Source organism: Acipenser ruthenus, chromosome 3 (assembly GCF_902713425.1).
Source record: "Acipenser ruthenus chromosome 3, fAciRut3.2 maternal haplotype, whole genome shotgun sequence".
Lineage (NCBI taxonomy): Eukaryota > Metazoa > Chordata > Actinopteri > Acipenseriformes > Acipenseridae > Acipenser > Acipenser ruthenus.
Window position 1 is genome coordinate 31402291 of NC_081191.1, and position 22297 is coordinate 31424587.

General features: G+C 36.3%; 1 protein-coding gene across 3 annotated transcripts in view; it reads right to left on the reverse strand.

Moving 5' to 3' along the window:
• LOC117435476 (aromatic-L-amino-acid decarboxylase-like) overlaps positions 1–17238 on the reverse strand; it is a 38199-nt gene extending 20961 nt beyond the window's left edge. For 2 of the 3 annotated variants that reach the window (XM_059012776.1, XM_059012778.1), the window contains exons 1-5: positions 15416–15529; positions 14935–15175; positions 14133–14246; positions 11095–11214; positions 6711–6845 (exon numbers count right to left, since the gene is read on the reverse strand). In XM_059012776.1, coding sequence (XP_058868759.1) covers positions 6711–6845; positions 11095–11214; positions 14133–14246; positions 14935–15135 — 570 coding nt within the window. In that variant the 5' untranslated portion in view covers positions 15136–15175; positions 15416–15529. Of the gene's footprint in view, positions 1–6710; positions 6846–11094; positions 11215–14132; positions 14247–14934; positions 15176–15415; positions 15530–17150 lie in introns of those variants that run through there. The other variant, XM_059012777.1, reaches the window with a different exon arrangement.
• Positions 17239–22297: the final 5059 nt, after the last annotated feature.

Sequence of the window (22297 nt, forward strand, 5' to 3'; positions counted from 1 at the left end):
GCTATAATCCAGGTGCTCCATCAGGTGACCTTTTATCATCAGGTCGCAGGTACAATATAATATCTTTACTTGGCATTTCAGAAATGCACATTTTACGCTTGAGAGGAAGTGTACATATCATTTCACTTGTAATAAAGAAATGGTTTCACCGAGCTTTGAGCCGAAAGTTAGCGCCCTCACCTTCGGCTTAGGATGCATAACTACAGCGGCGGTAAACTACTACACGGTAGAACCTTCATCGATAGGCACCCATGCTTAATTAAATCGACAAATTAGGGTCAATGATTTGTATATACCACAATATACAGATCATTTACTTTAAGCTTGCAGTATATTTTAGTTATTATCTAACCACTAAATTATTGTAAAATGAATAGATTCCTCCATATACTCCCAAACCAAGATTTGTCATAACTGATTAAGTACTTCTCTAGAAATGTAAAAACTTAGTGTGACATACAGGCAGAGAGAGAGCCAAACAGTGTGCCTACATATATCCTCAGATTCTGATACTCCCAATAACTTGTGCTAAAGAATGTCTTTCAAGTTTCATCATAGTTGGATTATCAGTTCTCTTAAATGAAAAAAATGTATATGTGATATAATGACAGATATTTGGACAGACAGACTCCATATATCCTCACATATTATATAATTTGTGCTAATAATTTGTCTTTGGCAAGTTTTGTCCGAATTTAACAACTAAAGAAGGCCCTAACAAGTTTCATCGCAACTTGAAAAGCGATTATCTAGATATATGTACAAATATAGACCTGATATAGATTTGGACTTAGATAAGTCTTTGTTATAATGACAAAAAATTATTAAAAAGTTTGTCTGATAAAAACTGAAGTGTTTTTTTTTTTTTTGGTTATATTTCAGAAATAAATCTACCTTAATAAAATGAAAAGAATAAATGTAACTCAAAACCAATGTATTTAGGGATGCTGTGTGTTGTATACTGAAATTAACTTTAACATTTTCTGTTTCAAACAGCATAAAGAGCACCCTCTCTATGATATGTAAACTGGAGAGAGAGGCTGCTGTTCACATGCAAGGAAAAGGACATCTTTGTTGCTGGAAAGGTCAGCAGTGTCTTCGGGCGAATCCTGCCCTGACAGCAAATCCCTCTAACCTGCGCCACTTGTTGAGGGCTGTCACTTTCCATTTCTTATCAGCCCTACATGCTGATGATGTCATGGCTCAAGGAAACCGAATTAGTGCACCACGGATTGAACAGCTCAAAGCATCTTAATACCTCACATTCCACACAACATCAGAGGACTGTTTTAAGAAGGCACATGTCCACCACTGAACTGGGCTGGACTAAACAGACAAAACATTTCACTTGATATAAAGGCTACAATTTCAGGGATGCAAATCATTTTGAAAATGAATAAAAATTAAACATGTCTACTGGTGCCAGAATATAATGTTTGATCCATATACTTTAGAATGGTTAATATAATTGTTGTAGATGAGAAATACATAGATGGCTGGGGGGGGGGGGGGGGGGGGGGCGATGGAATGAAGTATATTATCTGCCTATTTAAATGGCAAATTACAAATAATAATAAAATACTGTAGTTTAATTTAACAACAATTGACAACATTGGTGGGTAATAATCCCAACAGTATACAAACAGTGTTTAAACTTATAAAGGAACTGTTGCATCAAGGACAGAAACAGTGACAGACAGTGGGCGATTATGGGTTAAGGTGAAAACTGCAGTCAAAATCTGTTTAATTAAACTCTTATAAAAAAATATTCATCCAGAGAACTATATGATGCTGTGGCTGATCAGCCATTTTGTTTATTGTGGGGTGGAGTGAGAGGGCACTGTTGACCACAAACAATTTTTGGACATGTGACCCCTAATTAGTCAATTGGCATGCAAGTTTCAATCTAAGGGCTTAATAATCTTTACTATATTTCTTATTTCACTGTTTGTTGTAATGCTTTTACAGCTGTTAAACAGTCAACGTTTAAGGGGGAAATTTAAATGGCATGCAAAAGGATACGTTTCTACAGTTTGCAATACTGACGACATTTAAAGAGGTCTTCAGTTGAACCCAGCTGCTCAAGTGGACTTTATGATTAAACCCCATTACCCAAGGATCACTGATGTGAGCCACTGCATATATCACTTTACTCAAGAGGATAGATGGATGGTAAAGTGTGTGTATCATTTTACTCCAACAGACAGAATTGTATTTTGATAACACATTTGGTTTTAAAGTAAAAGGGAATACCAAAGTCTGGGACTACTGTGCCTTTTAGGATCATGTGCGCTACTGCACTTGCTCATAACCATATTTCAGCATGTGTAGACACTATGCCTGGTCGCGTGTGCCTCTGGACTATATGACAGCTCCTTGCAAGCAACGTATCTTATTTAAAGGTTTTCTCTTAAAGTAAAGAATCATCATTGATTAATGCGTTTTAAAATTGATCATTTTATTAAAAGAGAATAAATGCAAACACCAGCTTTTCCATGATGATAGCCACGCAACAAACACCACAATAAACTTCTTGTTGAAAATGATCTCAGACTCTGCCTGTCCAAAATTGCCCCAAGAATTGAAAGGTTGTTCAAATCAACGAAAGGAGATCCTTCTCGTTAGTTATGAACAGTGATAGCAGTGTAGAAACCAGGTAATGTTGTGTTTTTCTTTCGTGTATGAATTCATGGCTGATTTTGGTTTAACTGCACATACTATTTCACTGTTGTATGTTGGATACCATAATATTATGACCCAGGTATACTTGCAGTATACTACTTTTTTTTTTTTATAAGGGTACAGAAATGTTTTTTATGAAGTGTGTTATGAATTTGATATTCGTGACTTTTTTCATACACGAAACACACATAATAAAAGGCTTGCAAATATTTATGGCTTTACAGTAATTACAGGAAGTCAGGTGGCAGTTATACACGGCACCTATATATCTGATAAATCAATATACATCTTGTCCTGTGTACAGGTGTCATCTCCAGTGCTTGAATTATGGGGTGGCCAGGTCCCCTTCTTTTAATGGCCCCTTCACTTTTTTTATTCAAAGGCGGCGGGGGGCGGTGTTTTGGCCCCCTTACTTCTCACCACGGATGCTAGAAATGTGTTTGCTGTAGGAAGATTTTCTATCTTGCCAGATACTTCTTGTTTTTATATTTTGTCAACATAAGCAAGACAGTTATCAACTCCACTGAATTACCTGTACATTTAAATATTTGCAGGCTGGTGTAGAATAGAATGCGCTTTCTGCAGCGTACATGGACATCCTCTTACAATCAAACTGCTGTTTTGGCCACGCGCAGTATGAATGACTGGAGATGCAACCAATGAAACTGCAGTATGAATGGAAATGCGTGCAGCAAGAGACTGTACAAGTGAGCAGGAGTTTAATTTCTCGTGAAGACTGGATTGGACTGCATCAAGTGATAAAAACAGCTCTGATAGAAATCAGTAAGTTTTTTTTGTTAAATACCTACTTGTATATAATTAACAATTAAAGTAACTAACATCACAAACCAATGCTTGTTTCGTCATTCATTTTCAAGTATACTTGGGTAAAGGCCGGTTGCTCGACTGAAAACCTGTTGCTAGATTATCGCCCGATCAACACATTGTCAGCGTCCAATTAACCCGAGTATTTTTGCAGAAATTGAGTCTTTTGAGGTGGATTTCTCGCATATAAACATGTTTACCACGTTGTCTTCTTAAAAAAAGCAGAAGTAAAAAACAACTGAAGCGCTTCATCTTCCATTTCTGTATTGTCATGAATACTGCTCCTGTATTCACAATTAATCTAGAGCTTCTGCCGCATTTTTAACGTGAGTAGAGGTGCTGTGTTAATGTGTTAAAATGTATGCTTGTCTTGAATAGTGCTCCTGTAGTCATAATTACTGTTAGAGCCGCTGCTGCATGTATGGGGTGCTTAGTTAATTTAGTTTGCTATCAGTTAGTTTAGTTTGTCAGTTTATTAACATATACTTGCCTATTGCTTTTCTCATACTTATTCTGTTCATATGATGATGCACATGTGTCTTGACATAAGTAATAAATACATTTGTATTTATTGATTCATATTGTGATTGGCCTTGGCATATTGTGTCCGGTGGTCAACTCCGAGGGGTGTTTTCTTAGCCGGAGACAACTGTATTGACAAATTCATTTTTCCAAGGTGCACTTTACAAGGATGGCAATAAGACTCTCCTTGCGTAGGAGTTTGAACCATTTCATTTTTTACAAGCTGCAGGCATTTTCTTTTTTCTGCTACATCAGTACAATGTGTACAGAGCTTGCAGTGCAGCTCATAAACCTGAAATGGCTCTGAGTGTCATTTCAATTATGCAGATTTATTCTGGCATCTGGTATTATAAAATATATGTGTTGAAATAATTATAAGAACTGTAATACATTGGGGTAAAAGAAAGTGGTGTACTGTTCCTTCCAGATAGTACAAAAAAGATCAACTGGGTTTGTTATTTATTGAGCTCTGTTTTGGGGTTTTGTCTAATGAACGCATTGAGTCTATATTGCTTTCCTCTGTTGCAATGTAGCTCTCATTCTGTTATTTATTGTCTGCATAGGAAAAAAAAAAACACACTGCTATCATAGCATATATATATATATATATATATATATATATATATATATATATATATATATATAATGTATGTTTTGGTCAGATGACAATAGAAAAAAACAACTCCCCGTTTTTCACTCTGGATGTGGCATTCTTACCACATTTTAATACAAGTCCAGTTGTTTCTAAATAAAGTTTCCATCGTTTTTTTTTTTATATTATACGATATTAATAACAAAATAATAACTAAAAGACTAATTTGAGATTAAAGTTTCGTTGAATTTTCAGGAGAAAACCCCACCCTTTAGCAAAGCTAAGCTTAATTGTTCAAACGAGTGAAAGTAACAGCATCTTATGGTGGCTACAGTAGATAAAACTCCTACAACGAGTGGCAATAACAGTGTTCTTATAGCTTACCTTTGTAAGATTTTATACCCGTGTGTCTCCGTGATATACATTCGTTTGGGAGTTTGCGATTTTTAAGGACCTCTGCTCAACAGGATTAGGCTTTTATTTTATTTTATTTTTCATTTCTCCCAGTCTTTTTTGTGTTTGTCTTTTTCATTGTACATCACAAGTTGGATCTTATATGACCAAGACAAAAGTCAGTTATACAAGCTAAAAATAATAATATATTAATTTAAGTCAATGGTAATTAGTAATACAATATTTACTGTATTGACTCGCTTTGTTTCCATAAAGAAAAAACACAAGCATAAAGTAAATGAAACATGACAAATATGTTGATTTTGTATCAATAGTGCGTCCTGGAATATTGTGATTACTTCCTGGAGTTCGTATATGCTTGTGAAGTCTGTGAGGAAAACATTGATTGGTCCCATAATTCGAGCACTGGTCATCCCCTGTGCACAGAACATACTGTACACTAAACATGTTTTGTATGTTTAATAATAGGTCTTGAGTACAATGTCCATTATTCTGATTTATAATAAGTTAACATGTATTGCTTAGGGTGTCTCGTTTTATACAGAAAAACAAGCCTTATCATTGTGTGTGTGTGTGTGTGTGGAGAAGGATTTTTCTGTATAAAAAAAAAAGAGACACCCTAAGCACAACATATTAACTTATTATAAATCAAAATAATGGGAATAGTACTGAATAGCAGTAAGAAAAGGCCTTGTAACCATGAAGTCCCCGGTTCAAATCCCAGCTCACTCACTGACTCACTGTGTGACCCTGAGCAAGTCACTTAACCTCCTTGTGTTCTGTCTTTCGGGTGAGACGTTGTTGTAAGTGACTCTGCAGCTGATGCATAGTTCACACACCCTAGTCTCTGTAAGTTGCCTTGGATAAAGGCGTCTGCCAAATAAACAAATAATAATAATAATAATAATAATAATAATAATAATGAGACATCGTTTTGATAAATATTAACTTATATTAATATTAGTTTTTTGTTATTGTTCGGCAGCATGGATGGGGTTAAAAGCCCCATCATAAAAACCACGTGCAGAAGGTGACCATCTCCCGAGTTAATTCATTGATTAATTGTTGCTAATCGGGAGATGGGCACCTGCATGAAAGCCTGCAGTTTTCTACACTCTGGGTGGAGAGTAGTGAGAGAATGAGAGCGAGAGAAGGAGTCCGAAACAGAAAGTAAGCTAAAGATAAAGATAAGGATCAGTGAAGGTAATTGCTCAGCCTGACCTTAGTGATCGGGATTTGTTTTTATTTGACTCTTTAATTTGCTCTTTGTGTTTATTTTTGTTCAAACCTTTATTTTGCATTTAATTAAAAATACGAGCACAGCAGCGCCATTTGTCTGTACCTTCCTTTGTATTTTGGTTTAATTTCCTGGTCTGACGTTAGCACTGCAGCCCTCACTGCGACAAGCATATATTATAGGCATGGCTGATTGTCAACACTAGCTAGCAGTATATTTGTTAGAGCTCATTATTTGCACTACCAAAACTATTAAAAAAATTATATATACACACACACACACACTATATTGTACTCAAAGCAGTAAATACATGTTTGGACTATTGTTCTGCTGCAGGTACGTAAACTTTGTAAGACAGATTGTGTTTGCACTGCAGATATCATCCTTTCACAACTTAGCCCATAAGCTCTGTTTAAATAAAGACAGTGTCACACTCACCTGGTCAGAGGAATAGGCTACCAGTTTAGACAAGATCTCTGGTTCCGCAAGCCCGGGGTTCTCAGCCTGCAATCTCTTCAGGATCTTTGCCCTAGCAGCCAGCAGTGCAACCAACGTAGCCTCACTTGCAGTGCTCTACGGTTCAAATAAAAATAAACATAACTCTATATTAACATGGATAATATTACCATTTAACAAACCATTAAAAGATAAAACAAAATATTGAAATTTCATATATTAAATGAAATATGTAATTGATTAGGCTGAGAAACTATTGTAAATAACAGGGGACTATGTGGATATGGCTTTCAGTGCATATCAATTACTATTCTGTACCTCGTTGTGTTTTAATTAAAAACACGGAGAATAAAAACTTTGCACATCTCTACAATGTCCTGTGTTCTGGTTTTGTTACATGAACTATTGTTAGACTTTCACAAAACTATGTGAAGACCCTGAACTGTATTATTAGACTTTCACAAAACTGTGAAGACCCTGATAACATGACCATTGCCTCTAATTATTAATACACCTACTAATAAAACCCTTCTCCATACACACACACTCAATGATAAGGCTTGTTTTTCTGTATAGTATGCTAATCCTTCTTTTCAAGTGTGTTTATTACCTTGAAACCGAACCTCTACTTATGAATTTTAATGATCTTTTCAGTGCTGCTACAGCTCTTACAGCCCTCTTTTCACTGAGATATGGTACATGGTCAATGAGCAACAATATGCTACTTGAATCCCCTCTTACGTGTTCTTTTTAGCTGCTGTATTTATAGGCTGGTCTGTCTCCGAGCATACATTTTGAAAACAAGATGGTTTCATGTCAATAAGTGTCTCTTAATGCAACAAACAGTTTTTGTTATATAAAGTCAATTATCATTAAAAACTAAATTTGGATTAGATGAATTTCCTGATACTACTGATTTTCTACATGGTCCTGGCCAAATTTAGCAGTCGCTTATTCTAAATTAATCCTTATAATTAGAATTCACTTAACACAAATTTCCTGTTAGTGCAAATTATTTTGGAACCCTCCAGGAAAGAAACATTTCAATAAAATGAATTGCCCTAGTTCGAACAGCTGAGTGTAAAGGATTTTGGGAAATGTATTAACTTAGCTCCTGTGTTCTGTATTCTAGTGCTGTTTTGGGACTAAAGATCCTATGATACATTTCAAGTTGCCATAGTGCTCATGCAAAATCTGCACTATCCTTGTAGATAAAACTGGAGGATTTGAAAGATAATGCACCACCATACAAGAAAAAGAAAGATGTTGCTGTAGATTTCAACATTCCTGCGAACGCTTTGTCAAACATTCTGAAAAACTGGGGTACAATAATACAGGCCTATGAAGCAAGCTGTGGATGCAAGTCGTCAGTGTTTCCAATTTTCTCAATACCTGATGTTGAGGTTGCCTTGCTTTTGTGGTTTAAAAATGTCTGTGATTAGAATGGGATATTCAGATTTCAAGTGCAGTTCTTTTGCAATGTATATACACTTACAACTGTATTTTAAATAAAATGCACAATACTTTTACATGTATAATCCTGTTCATTGTTCTGGTCATTGAAATTTGATGTTAGTGTTACTATAACTTCAATAAAAACTGACAGTATGGTTTAGACTCCAGATAATACAATTTACTTATAATACAAACTTTTTTTTGCTGGTCCCTTGAAATTAGTATTAACGACAATCGACTGTATATATTACATGTCAGCTTGCATTTTGCTTCTTTATTCACAGTAAATGCCCAAGCCTTTATGGTGTAGTAAACTGCATGTTGGCTGTTTAGTAGATTAAGATTAAGTATGATTAGTATTTCTTAGATTTGGAAGGACTGTGTGTAAGTGAACAGATAAGCTAACAGGTAAACTAACTGTAGAATTATTGTGTCTTTTAGTGTGAAAATTACATATAATCCATTGTATTCACTTCTCTTTCTATTGATCACAACAAAAGAAAAAAAAGGAAAAGTTTAATAAACCGATTTCTTTAACACCTTGTTTCCATGGAAAGTCATTCTTTAAGGTAAGAAGTAAAACATATCGTACACAGAGGATAGGTCTGGTCTTTTCAAGTGTCATGTTTGATACAATAAGCGGCTGCTCTGTAATATCCAATACATTCAAAAAAATAATGACCAAATTACTTTCCCAGACACGAAGACCTCCTGTACTGAAACTGTCAACACATAGCCTCAGTAAATGGCAATTTCCTGCAGTTCCAAAGTGTTTATAAAGAAATCAATTCACCCAAATTGCTCTAAAGTGAAGACAAAACACCTTATTATTGTTTCTATCAACAATAACACAGCATTCAGGAAAACTAAAGGCAATCAACGAGCCAGTCAAACTGGTCTGACATTTACTGCACAGGAAAATCATCATAACGTGTTTGCCTTGTCCTGTTGGGTGTCAGGACTCTGACATGACATTCTACGTTGTTATTGATTTCTCTCTTTGCTTTTGTATATTCATTAAAAAATACACACAGGCTGGGCCTTTTGTTCCAATGCTAAACTGGGCAAAACAATGAAAATTATAAATAATGTACTTCAGTTCACCTGAGTTGCTTCTCATTAGGTTTGAATATATATCCGTTATTATATATATATATATATACACACACAGTCACAGACAAAAGTATTGGCACCATACGTTTATTGTACCATAATTAACAGATCAAGGACAAGCATTTTGTAAAATACACAATTTCTAGTAATTTAAATCTTTACCAACGAACAAACAAATGTATTTAACTAAGTATTCGTTCATGGCAAGTATTGGCACCCCCGCTTTAATATGTTGTGTGTCCTCCTTTTGCTTTTATGAAGGCTTTCAGACGTTTATGATAATTCTTACCCAGTATGTTAGTCCAGATCTTGTTGGAGAAATCTGGTAATAACTATTTTATCCCTGGTTTTCTGCCCAATTTGGAATGTCCAATTATTATTCCCCTCACCACAGCAATTCCCCACACAGCTCCGGAGAGCCGAAGGTTCAGTGGGCATCCTCCGATCCCACGACCAAGCCAGCTTCCTCTTTTACACCCAGGAACTCGAAAGCAGATGTCAGTGAGCTACCGGCCTCTGGAGGATAAAGGCCAGGCCTGCAAGTGTCCGCTCTGAGCTCACTGGACGTCTGGCTAGCACGATTGGCTGTAGCGCGATGAGGAGAAGCAGTCCCTGTCGGTTTTGCCTCCCTAACCCACGGCAGCACCAGAGCCAATGCGACGCTCCCTTCGTAATCCCCAGTGAAGACCATGACTCCGCACAGCCCGCACGTGAACCTACACTGTATGACACACCCTGCACACTAGCGGCTGTGCTTTGACCACGAGGAGCCCCTGCATGTCTACTTGTTGACACAAATCTAGGGCTTGTATCAGCAGTTTTCTCTTTTGCTCTTCCAATGAGTAATTACTTGTTGTTCTCTTATTTTGCTGTTGATGTACTCATTAAGTACACATATTAATATGTCAATTAGTATTCCAATTATTATCCTTTAAAACTAGGGGTGCACCGATAAAGATTTTCTTGGCCGATACCGATAGCCGATGGTTATCTACCCATATCGACCGATACTGATAGGATACCGATAATAACAGATGGTGCAGGTAAGCTATTAGAACAAGACATAGGGCCTGTATTTAAACTGTTTTAGAATGATAAATGTAAACAAATTAACAGATATCGTTTACTTGTTGTATTTATGACAAAAATGAACAGGTATTGTTTACTTCAAAAAATGAATACAAAAGAATAACTTAGTATTATAGTGTGTACTTGACAGCAATTTATACATTTGTTTTACAACATAGTCACACAAAAACAACATTTTGCATTTGTACTAGTAAACAGTCATGTAGAAAAAATATATAATGTGACGTTAACTTTCAGAGCTACTTGCTGTCAAACATTGCGTTATAACTTCTACCTATACTGTACAGTATAAAAGAAATTTAGCCTACGCAATGTCAACTACAGCAATCTTCGTTAAATTCATATTTTAAGCATACACTGCTTAAAAATGCAACACAACTTAAATAGTTCACTTAATCAAAAAAAAAAAAAAAAGATGCCTCAACATTACATTCTGTGCTGGAAGAAATTCAAGCATGAATATCGGTGTACATTATCGGCTAAAATCACAAAAACTGCCGATCGTCGATTGTGGTTTTTTTCCTTATATCGGTGCCATGCCGTTAGGCTACCGATTATCGGTGCACCCCTAGTTTAAACCTTTCCAGTTGGCAACCATGTGGAAATGCCTGGAATTTGTCAGGTTTACTTTATATACTTGGTATGACAAAGCAGTATCCCAGTATTTACCTATGTATCTGAATTACTTATAGTATAACCTGGGGCTTACCTGTATCACACCACCACCTTGTCCTTCAGTGCCAGCTAAGAATTCTTCTGGTAAATTCAACATCTTTCCCAGCCAGTCGAGCATCACAGTCTCCAATTCTGTACAAGCAGGACTGGCAGCCTGACATAAAGAGGAACATTTGGAAACGTTTGTTTGTTTAAATTTCAACAAAAATGACATTTTATTTATACAGTATTGTGCGTAAAATGCCAAGAGTTACATAAGGAACACAGGGCAAGATTTTCAAAAAAGTGTTATTGTATCAAACTCGTGGTATAGTAACGAGAGCTTTAGTAGCAAGTGATTTTCAAATGAAATGTGTTAATAAATCAATCCGTTAATGCTTTGAAATTGAGTCGATTAAGTCGTTAATGAACGCATTTCTTGTTAAAAAGCTTAATTGTTTCAACGACTAGATACGGGAAACTCGTTAATCAAAATGCATGTTAACGAGATCAAGAAAAATGAATGGAAGCAGAATTCGCTGTTATGGAAACTACTACTAGTGTACAGGGAGGTGGCTCTCCCACCAGCCACATGGAAATAAAAAAATAATGGGAATATCTATGTTGTGTATAATTTGTAAACTTCATTTAAAATTGTGCATTTTGTTGTGAAGACTGTACATTTATTTAGAACACTTGACATATACAATGCTGATTTATGATCTGGTGTGGGTAAAAATCAGACGGCATGGATTTAAACAAAAAAAATAAATTAAACCCCATTTACCCTCATTCGGGGGAATATTTTGCCACACCTTGCTATATACAAATCTTTTAATGTGCATTTTGCAATCTTTTTTTGGTTAAAAAGAAAAAAAAATGTAGAATGTATTCTTATATGTATTTTAGTATGTACGATTGTAGGCTATAAATGCATACATTTCAAGTGCCATTGGTGTTTGTAGTTGTTAGTTATTATACTTGTATATCATGTACGTAACACTTCATTATGAATTATGGATACTACCAGAATAACCGAACACTGTGGATTGCTACTGGCATGCATTTAACATATCTGTCTATATACATACTGTAAGTACAGTATATTAAGGATGTGCAAATCATAATGCAGAAATGTCAAAGGCTACAATTTGGCCAAAGCAGCTACTATTTTTTGGAGGTACTGCTTCGGCGCTACGTTGAAGGGGTATGTATAATACTACGACTTTTAATAAATAAATACAATATTTGATTTTAATTCTACCCTCGACCACACCTCCCTCCAGAACTACCATCCTGTCTCCCTCTTACCCTTCCTCTCTAAAACCCTCGAGCGGGCAGTACACCGCCAGCTCTCTGCTTTCCCTCTGCTCGACCCTCTCTAATCTGGTTTCCGCTCTGCTCACTCCACTGAAACTGCTCTCCTGTCTGTCACTAACCTGCTAAATTCTGCCTGTGTTGCCTCTCTCATCCTAATTCTTTTGGATTTATTATTCAACTAAACATGCCATTCTCTGCAATTACAAACATTTGGGACCGAGAGCTCGGGTGGATTGTACTTACACCTGTCTGGGAAAGAATATGGTCAAACATATCTTTAGCATCTAAAAATCCAGCTCACCAACTTATACATTTCAAACTCATCCACCTAGCCTATGCAACACCTTACATTTTAAGATGAAAATTATTCCAAACTCTACATGTAACATCTGCAAAATTAACACAGCAGGCACCTTCATGCACATGTTCTGGGATTGCCCTGCGATTGCAAACTTTTGGAGTCATGTGAACTCTGTGCTATCCAATCTGTTAGGGGTTCAATTTGGACCTGATCCCTGTTTATGTTTGTTAAATGACGATTCAATATTTGATTTTACACTGCCTCAACGTAGAATTCTATTAGCAGGTCTAACTTCAGCGAAGTCGTCAATTCTGCAGCTCTGGATTACCCAAAATTTACCTTTGATCCGATACTGGCTGGCTGCTTTCCGAGATATTCTGCACCTAGAGCACACTACAGCCAGATTAAACAGGGCTCGGCCAGCTACAGTAGAGGCATGGAATATAGTCTCTGCAAGCATTGCCAAATTTATCCAGGCATGACAGGTTTTATTTTAGTTGTACAGTTATTGTTGATATGTGCGAGCGGTTCCTGTTTCTGTGTGAACTATTTTTTTAAGTTACTGTTCTATGTATGTAAATGTGATCCACGTATTTCCTTTTTATTGTAAAAATAATAAAGAAAAAATATTGATCACAAAAAAATTAAACTACAAATACTGAATTATCAAGGTAGTCTGTAAGAAATGAACCCTGGTCCTGTACACTCTCTGTATTGTTGGTGTCACAGACACGGTCTATTAAATGCCTGGTTTCAAGGTGAGTTTTATACTCTTGTTAATTAAATCCTTCCTTTTCCAAGTGCAAATTAACTCCCGATAAATGATGACAATTAACACGGATTTGTATTATTTTGTTAATAAACTTTTTTTTTTTTTTTTTTTTTTAAATCACATTAGGGTGATAATTTAATAACGAAATAGGCACGATGACGCTGGAAACTGCCAAAATCAATGCTACATACCGATTTCTTGATTAACACTTGGGTTATCATTTATAAACTTTTGAAAATCCTGCCCACAGTGGCTTAAAGGCTTATTCTGCTTATTTGTATACGGTTCTGTACCCTTTTCAGTTCCCCATTTAGAATTGTATGTGTCTTTTAAATGATCAGTGTTATCAAACCACTGAATGGTACAAACAGAATGAGAAAAGTCATAATGTGTATTCGTACCAAAGGAGGTGGGCAGGGCTCAAACCAGAGTGCCCTAAAAACTACTCGTAATAGGTACTTGTTCATATTCACCACTCGGCACACCACTAATTAATATATGTATATATTTTTTTTGTTTTGCTCAAAGAGACAACTATATATATATATATATATTATATATAACACTATTTTAATGCTGTTTTCCTCATTTTTAGATTGTAGATTGGTTTGTGGTTGTTGCTTGTTTCTAGCCATTTTGGTTAGTATATTAGAATAAAAAATATGAATAGTATGTATAATCACACAAAACCAAAACATACCCAGGAAAATCCAATACATCCAATGGCTCCAGACAGCATATCTGCGAGCATTGCTGGGAATGAACTGCCAGTTGGGAAGTAGGCATAGAAATATGGGCTTTGCCAGTGGGTCACCTGCATGGCACAAAACCACATTTTTTAAAGTGAAGATTGAAATTCAGCTGCCAGTTTGATTATTAAAACCCAGATAATCCAAAAACATTTCTCCTCGTACAGTATATGGTAGGTATATTCAATGTAACCTTGGACATCCCAAACACCCATGTACACAATGTGTTTGATATATGATTAATTTAATAACTGTTTTTAATTGCCATTAGGCTTATACTTACTCACTATAATCATGCACTTGTCTTATCTTGCACTTTATATTTTTTTCTTTAACATTTTGTTTTGTAGGCACCGATAGCCAGCTTGTGGTAAATATATCTTCTTATATACTGGTTCAAAAACTGATGAGTAATGTTGTTTAGTTTTACAAAGAAGACTTTGCCCTCCATAAAGCACAGTTTACTCTTATCATTATCAAGTCAGAACATTGTACAGGCTTATCAACGTTTTGAAAATTATACCCTTGTAAAATTTTTGTTCAAAAGCATGAAAACATGATAAACTTTGCTTGTACTGTATATCACAGTAATCATGGCTACTTGAGGTGCAACTGCATTAAAGCACCTCCTAAAGAGCATACTGCTGACTAGAAATGTCTGTGAATTACTATATAAAAAAATAAATACATAGAAAAAATTGTTATAAATAGAAAACCACTTCAACTGTGTCACCTTGCACTCTTAGCACTTACCCCAGGCATAATGACTCTCTCAATGTCCTTAACTATCTCTTCATATGCCTCCGGGTGCTCTGGGGCTGCGTCTGGAATCAGATTCCTCAGGTAACCTGGTACCACATCTGGATAAACCTGTCTTCCTTCAATATTCTCCAGGTAATCCGCGATGTAGTCGACCATCTCCTTTCCCCGTCTTCTGAATTCTGCAGTGTCCATTGTGCCTCTAGATTAATCAATACCCACTGAAATCGACAGTCTAAAACAAAAGGAAGATTTTCAGTACATAAATACAGATTCAAAAACAACACTGAAAGATATGACTGTAGAACGACATGTTTTTATGCGAATACTTAAACACAAACACAAAACAAAACCTAACTCCGTTTTGGAGTACTTACTACACAGGTTATTTCCTGACTAACTTGCAGGACAGCTAAGCCGTTTACCTGGCACCACAGAACACAAACCAAAACCACAGGTTTAACACAGCACTTACTTCTTTTAGGACTGCTCGGAAGCAGAGCACCTCTCTTCTGCTTCCTTTTACTCAGCAGACTTGAGCAGACTGACTGCTCCTCTTAAATACCCTGCACCTGGTCCCAATTTAACAATAGATACCAGGTGAAGGGGATAATTAACAATAAAACAATTAAATTAAACAAAAGAACAATTAACAAAACTGATTAACTGAAAAAGCAAAACAATTAAACAATACAAAAGGTGCATTTCTCTCTTCAGGGAGGCTTTAACCCCCTCCCTGCTGTCTCACACAACCTGCTGCCTTACAATATATAAATATATTATATATATATATATATATATATATATATATATATATATATATATATATATATATATATATATATATATAAAAGAAACATCTGCTACAAATCAAGGATTACTGTATATCCAGGTAGCTCATCCATTCTGAAGCTATCATTCCATAAAAATAAATAGAAAAAAGCAATTCACCACATTTTAGGCCTGCTTTTCAGTCATATACAGTATGTGAACGAGCAAAGGCGTGTGAACGGGGTCTACGTTTGCTCTCAGCCCCCAGACACAACCTGATCAATTTCTTCAGGAAATGGCAATTTAAATACAACATTGGTTATGACCACTTGCTTAATAATATATTCTACAGAAACGGAAGGTTAATTACATTCCCCCTGACAGAAGTAATGTTTAAAAACACAGTTATGTATCAGTTTTAACGTAAATAACTATCATAACTGAGAAACCTTTTTTCCAGATAAAAAAATAAAACAAATAAATCCAACATTTAACAGTGCTTAACCAGTTACTGATTTGTGGTAATAAGCTGAGTAAACACCATATAATGTATGTGTCTTTTTTCACAAACAGTATTTGGTTTAAGCTCTGAGACACACGCACCTGTTGCCCTGGGTATTACAATGTGTTATTTTCTAAACTCTTCTCTGGGTGTCTGGTTTGTCTGTAGCGCTTTTTTACATTTGGTTCTACCACTGAACCTTTACTAGTTGGCCTAATTAAAGACAGTAAACTGTTTCCTTTACAAATCCCTTTTAATACAGAATAATCCAGCTGTAAATGATCTGCGACTCTGTGCAAGTGGTGCTCAAGTAGATTATTTACTGCACATGCAAACACAATTAAAGGTGCAAGGTAGAATTTTTAACCAGGGAGCGCTGAGTTCTGCCAATGCTGTTTTTCGTGATTATATACAATATAAAATCTGGACGAGCCTCACTGTGCCTTTTAACTATCTGCTGTACAAAATAACATTTTTTTTCTTAAAATGTATAGGAGGCAGCAGTAAAAGTACATGATTACTTAAAAAATATGTTACGTACAGTCTAAAATGGTTATTACAAACAGAGTTAATGGCTACTTTTGAAAAAACACATTTGCTGATAAACCTGTTTTTATGATATAAATCACAAATATATCATCTATAAAAAGCACAATACTACTAGAATGGCATACAAAACTATTGAAAAATACCCTGTCTTTAAAAGATTTTTGCCACAAAATATTTATTGTATTTAAAAAAAATATCTTATTCTGAAACTCTTTGTAACACTACACACACTTGTCTCTATTTCACCACTGTACTGTACAGTTACAGAAAGTCCAGAAAATTAAATTAGATTTATTATCTTGTGATCCTAATAGAAATGTTACTTTAGTTACCTGTCAAGTTTACTAGCTTTATTATTGAAGAGATATGGACTGGCAGCCGTACTTACAGTTTGAATCCCCTGTGCAATGGAGAGACAGTCTTTCCTTTCAGCCTTCAGTAGTAGCAGTAGTGGTAGCGAGCAGAGACAGTCAGCAGTTACATGTAGAATGCCCTCTTCAGATAGCCAATCAGAGTACAGCACTGTTATCATTAGGACTATATCAGCAGCCCCATTATATCACAAGCATCAAAGAGGTAGAGCAGCCTCTCTTCATACATTCATTGGAGGATGGGGGTCAGCACCCAACACTCAGGTTCTTATTCACACATGCTTCAAGAAATAAACAGATAGCACTCTTTTTTAACCCCTTCAGTGCTAGGGGGTGTATGGTGTACGCCCTAAAAATTTCCTCACAAAGTGCTAGGGGGCATATGGTGCACGTCCTAAAATAAATCTCACTGTAGCGCTGGCTGTGAGCATCCGATCATATCAATTTTTTTTACAGTGTGTAGAAGGGTTTAAGGCGAGTGCCTTAAAAAAGGGTACAGACATACTCTCACGTTCACAGGCACGTTTAAAAAAAGCCAATTTTCTAACGGGGCGTAGCAGCGGTGAACAAACATTCATAATGCTTTAAAGCAGTCACAGTCAGAACTGAAACCTCCAATCATCTCCCCTTGTCATGTCATGATATGCTGCATGAAGAATGCTGTCAACAGTGTTGTCCACAGACTTTACTGGGGTTTGGAATGTGGGTAAGGTACATGCAGAAACCCAGTCAATGTATCTGGGAATGAGCATTAATGTTTATTGTTTTTTTGTTGTTTTTTTTAATACAATTAAAAAAAAAACCTAAAATTATAAGTGTTAATTTTTTAGGAAAATAAAATTGAAGCCTAATAATTTAGGGACCTCAAAAGCTGTTGTTGATTCTGACTCAGGAATGTCACATAAGGACTAGTAAGTTTACATAAGGTCTAGCAAGTTTCGAAAGGACTAGTACCATAATTTTGTTAGGTCCTGTCCTTAGTTGGCTTTAAACCGGCTTAAAAGTGCTAAATACGGTTTGCGTCTACCCTACGCAGCGTTTAATACCGTACTCGAGAACCGGACTCGAGACCACCTCAGGAGGTAGTCTCGAGTCCGGTTCTAAATTAGATCGCATCAGGTAGTGCGGTTTATCAGAAGTGTGGACGCTGTAATACCAAACTACATTTTTTTTGTGTATCTTCCAATATCCCAAAATGCTATATGGTATGTTTGGCTAAATACTCAGAGCAGGCGCCTGAAGGATTTGCTATCAGTGTACACTCCGCACTACGTATTCATTTTTATGCTTCAAAAAATCTGTCAGGACATCTCTGTTAAACTAGTGGGGAAAATAACAAAAACACAACGTTAAATTAGGCGACTGCAAAAATGAAATGCGAGTTAAAAGTAGGATCGGGGATGAACAAATTACATAATTTGTCAGCTCTGTTTGAAATAAAATGAAGAGGACCAGAATTAGGCTCGGGCAAGATATGAAGGTAAAAATAAAGATGTTTTTGTAATTAACAGCTTTTTCTGAGTTTAATTATAAAACAGAATCAGCTCAATTTGTTTAAAGGGACTTCACCTGATTAAAAATAAAACCCGAAAACGTCAAACCCTGTGTGTGCGTGTTACCTTTTCAATAAAATACTTGTTTTACCAGTATTTTTTTTAGCAATATGGAACTTTATTAATATGGGGCATAACACATTATTTTAAAATAAAATCCAATGCATGGTGGGATACTATCGTATTCATTTCCACTGTTCATTGCACTCTTAGGAACCATAACCAAACTATTTTAATATTGTGTGTACGCATTAAGCCCGACTAAACATGAAACGGTACTTCAGTATGGAAGCTTTGAGCTGGATTATTTAGAACGGTTTTGAGTACGGTTCTCGAGATCGGTTATGTAGTGTGGACAGGGCCTTAGTTTCTAACCTTGATTACAGCAGCAGCTATGGGTCTGACGTCTAACTTCACGTGCAAATTAGTATCTAGTTAACGTTAGTATCCTGGATTTAACAGGGTACCTAATTTTCATATTTACACGACTCAAATTGCAAAACTAGTTTATGACGTTAGTAGCCTAATAACTTACTTTGGTGACGCTACCACTATGCATGGCGGCAGAAATTGGTTTCAAAGTAAATCCCACAAAAAAAGCACATATACTTGTAATAATGCGTTAACAAATATCATGTCTGAAGTTTGAAAAATATTAAAACTGTGGGAAAAACAACATCCTACTCTGTCAGCACCTGTGACAGGGAACCAGGTCGCTGGTTCCTGCACAAGTGTGTGCCTGTGAAAAATCAGCTGGAGACACGTTGCCAAGCAACCAGCTGAGTGGCAGGTTCCCCCTGAGCTAAGATGATCGGGAGGTCTGGATTGGCTGGGGGGCGTGCCTGGGGATGCTGCGAAGAGCTCAAAAAGCGGCTGCGCTACAGCTCGGGGCTGCTGGAAAGCCACTGCTGTACAGACGGGCACTGAGAGGGTTTGTTTACATCCGCTCTGCGGGAAGTACTACTACGGAGCCCTTGAACTGCAAGACGGGGCCTGTGAAAGCGATTGCCCAGCCAGGACCGTCGGAATGGCCCGGAGTCGCTGGGAGGTCAGGACTTCAGAAGCAACAGAACAGAAGTTGGTCAGCTTAGGGGATGTGGATCCCAAACCAGTATAGAGAGGGTTACCGTAGAGTTGTAAGGTTCCTGGAGCGGGACGTTCCTTTTAGTGGGACTAGCGCTCATCTTTTTGTGTGCAAACTTTTATTTTTAGCTTTTGTTTTTATTTCTTTTTTAAATGTGACACTAGGTCTACCATTGCTGGTACCCTAGTGTCAGCTTTGTGTTAAAATTAAATCTGCGCGTCTGAGCAGCGTATCAACACCAATGCTCCGTGTCTGTCTGTATTTTCCAGTGACTACCCACACATATAACACGTCACCCTGTTACAGTGCCATTAAAATCAAAATAATTAACCAGTTTCACAAAAATTCATTAAGGCCATTCTCCTGAACAAAATTATATAAACAAGGCACATTATATTTACGGTAAGCATGCAATAATAAACTTTCATGATTTCGGTTACAAAGTTATCTAAAAAAAACACACTAATCACGATAGAAACATATCTTAGGATGTTTATCGTAGTAACACACTTGGAGGAGCACATATTAAACTTAATTTTCGCATGTTAATCTTCGCTTGTATACAAACAGCGCCTGAAAATACATTTCCGCTCCCTGTTTTCTCTGGTGGTACTGAACATCATCAGTAGTTCTGGAGTTGTGCCCCTTTGTGTGATGCCATCAAATCTGCCCCCTTTCAAGGGTCCGATGTACTGCGTGGAAGTTAGTCTAGCAAATCGGCATTGGGAATCAGAATTCCGAAGCGGGGATCTGGGATTTAAAAATAAAATAGATCAAATACATTTTTATTTTCAGAGAATTATTATTTTACTGTATTTGTCCTGATTATAATTGTACATGCAATTAAAATTTCTTTCTGATTTCTTTCCCCCTCCCCTATTGAAGAGATGAGTTCACTGCAGAGTGCGTTCAATGATACCGTAATAATTGTAACAAGTGCATTTCAAAACATTAATACTGTGAAGAAGGCACTGTTGCATATCTCATTGTTTTACACTGTTACAACACTTTTACCTGAACAGCATGGCAGCAGCATTGTTAAAAGGCTATGTGCTTCATTAATGACAAAGTAACTGTTTAACCTGGTGATTATTATGACAGCTTCTGTGTCTATATGGTGACACAGCAACTGTGTCAACAAGTAGATATGTTTGTCTTGTGACACATAATTATAATTACCAGTACTTGTTGACAGAAACTGATGCGTCACAATGTACACACATGTACTTGTTGACACAGATGTTAAGATTAAGTGACTGTATGAACTTTGTTTATTTTAAGTTATCAGGACAATTATTTGGGCTGGAGGTTTTGTTTATTTATCCAATTTTAATTTATTTTCATGGTTTCACCCCCCCCCCCCCCCCTCCCGTTTTAATACTTGCTGTCTAAGGAGAAGTGTTTTTGCTGTTCAAAGTTGTTGTGCACTAGTTCTTTATCTTAAGTATTTCTGCATGTATTGGTCATTTATTTATTTACTTATTTAAGTGACAAAGTGTTCGTAAATATGCACAGAATTTTACACAGTGTTTTTTATGTGCACTTAAGACTTGGATAGGTTGCCATGTAGTGGTGGATGTCTGGAAGGCAATGTACAGTTTTTATTAATTTTTTACCCTCCTCCCCCTTTGTCCCTTCTGCACCTTTGATTGTTTTAATATGCAGCAGTGTGGAGTAGTGGTTAGGGCTCTGGACTCTTGACCACAGGGTCGTGGGTTCAATCCCAGGTGGGTGACACTGCTGCTGTACCCTTGAGCAAGGTACTTTACCTAGATTGCTCTCGTAAAAACCCAACTGTATAATGTGTAATTGTATGTAAAGTGTGATATCTTGTAACAATTGTAAATCGCCCTGGATAAGGGTGTCTGCTAAAAAAATAAATAATAATAATAATATGATTTCTAGTTAATTTTATCTTGCTTGTGTTAACTCATTTATCCATCTATGGGATTGGGTTTAGGTTTTAGAGAAATATGAAGACCCTGCCAGCATCAGGCCAAGATTAATGTACTCCTGAATCTGGTTCTTAGTGCTAGCTAACTATAGCTGTGCCATGGAAAACTTACATTGTACATACAGTACGCCAGAGCCCACAAACTGTTATGGACAAATATGACACAGATGTTGATTCAGTTCCCTTGATTCAAACATAATGTTTGCATTATTGAATAAATCAGTGGCCAGTTATGTAGTACTGTTAGTTGAAAGCTATGGATACAGTTACAAATAGTGTTAGCAAAATATGAGCATACATATTCATTGAAAAAAAAATCCTTGTATTTGCAATGTTAAAATATGTTGATTTGTAAATTATTTTGTCAAGATTTTCTTGTATTTATTTAACAAGTCCATTACCCTATGCTATTTGTGTGATTAATGTAATTTTTAGAACTCGATAAGCAATACACCTAAATATTGTTTATATAATATTAAAAAACAAACAAACAAAAAAAAAACGTTCAGCACAGAAAATATCCGATGTGTTCATTTTCTAAAAAAAAACTGTGACATTTGAAATGAGGGGTAC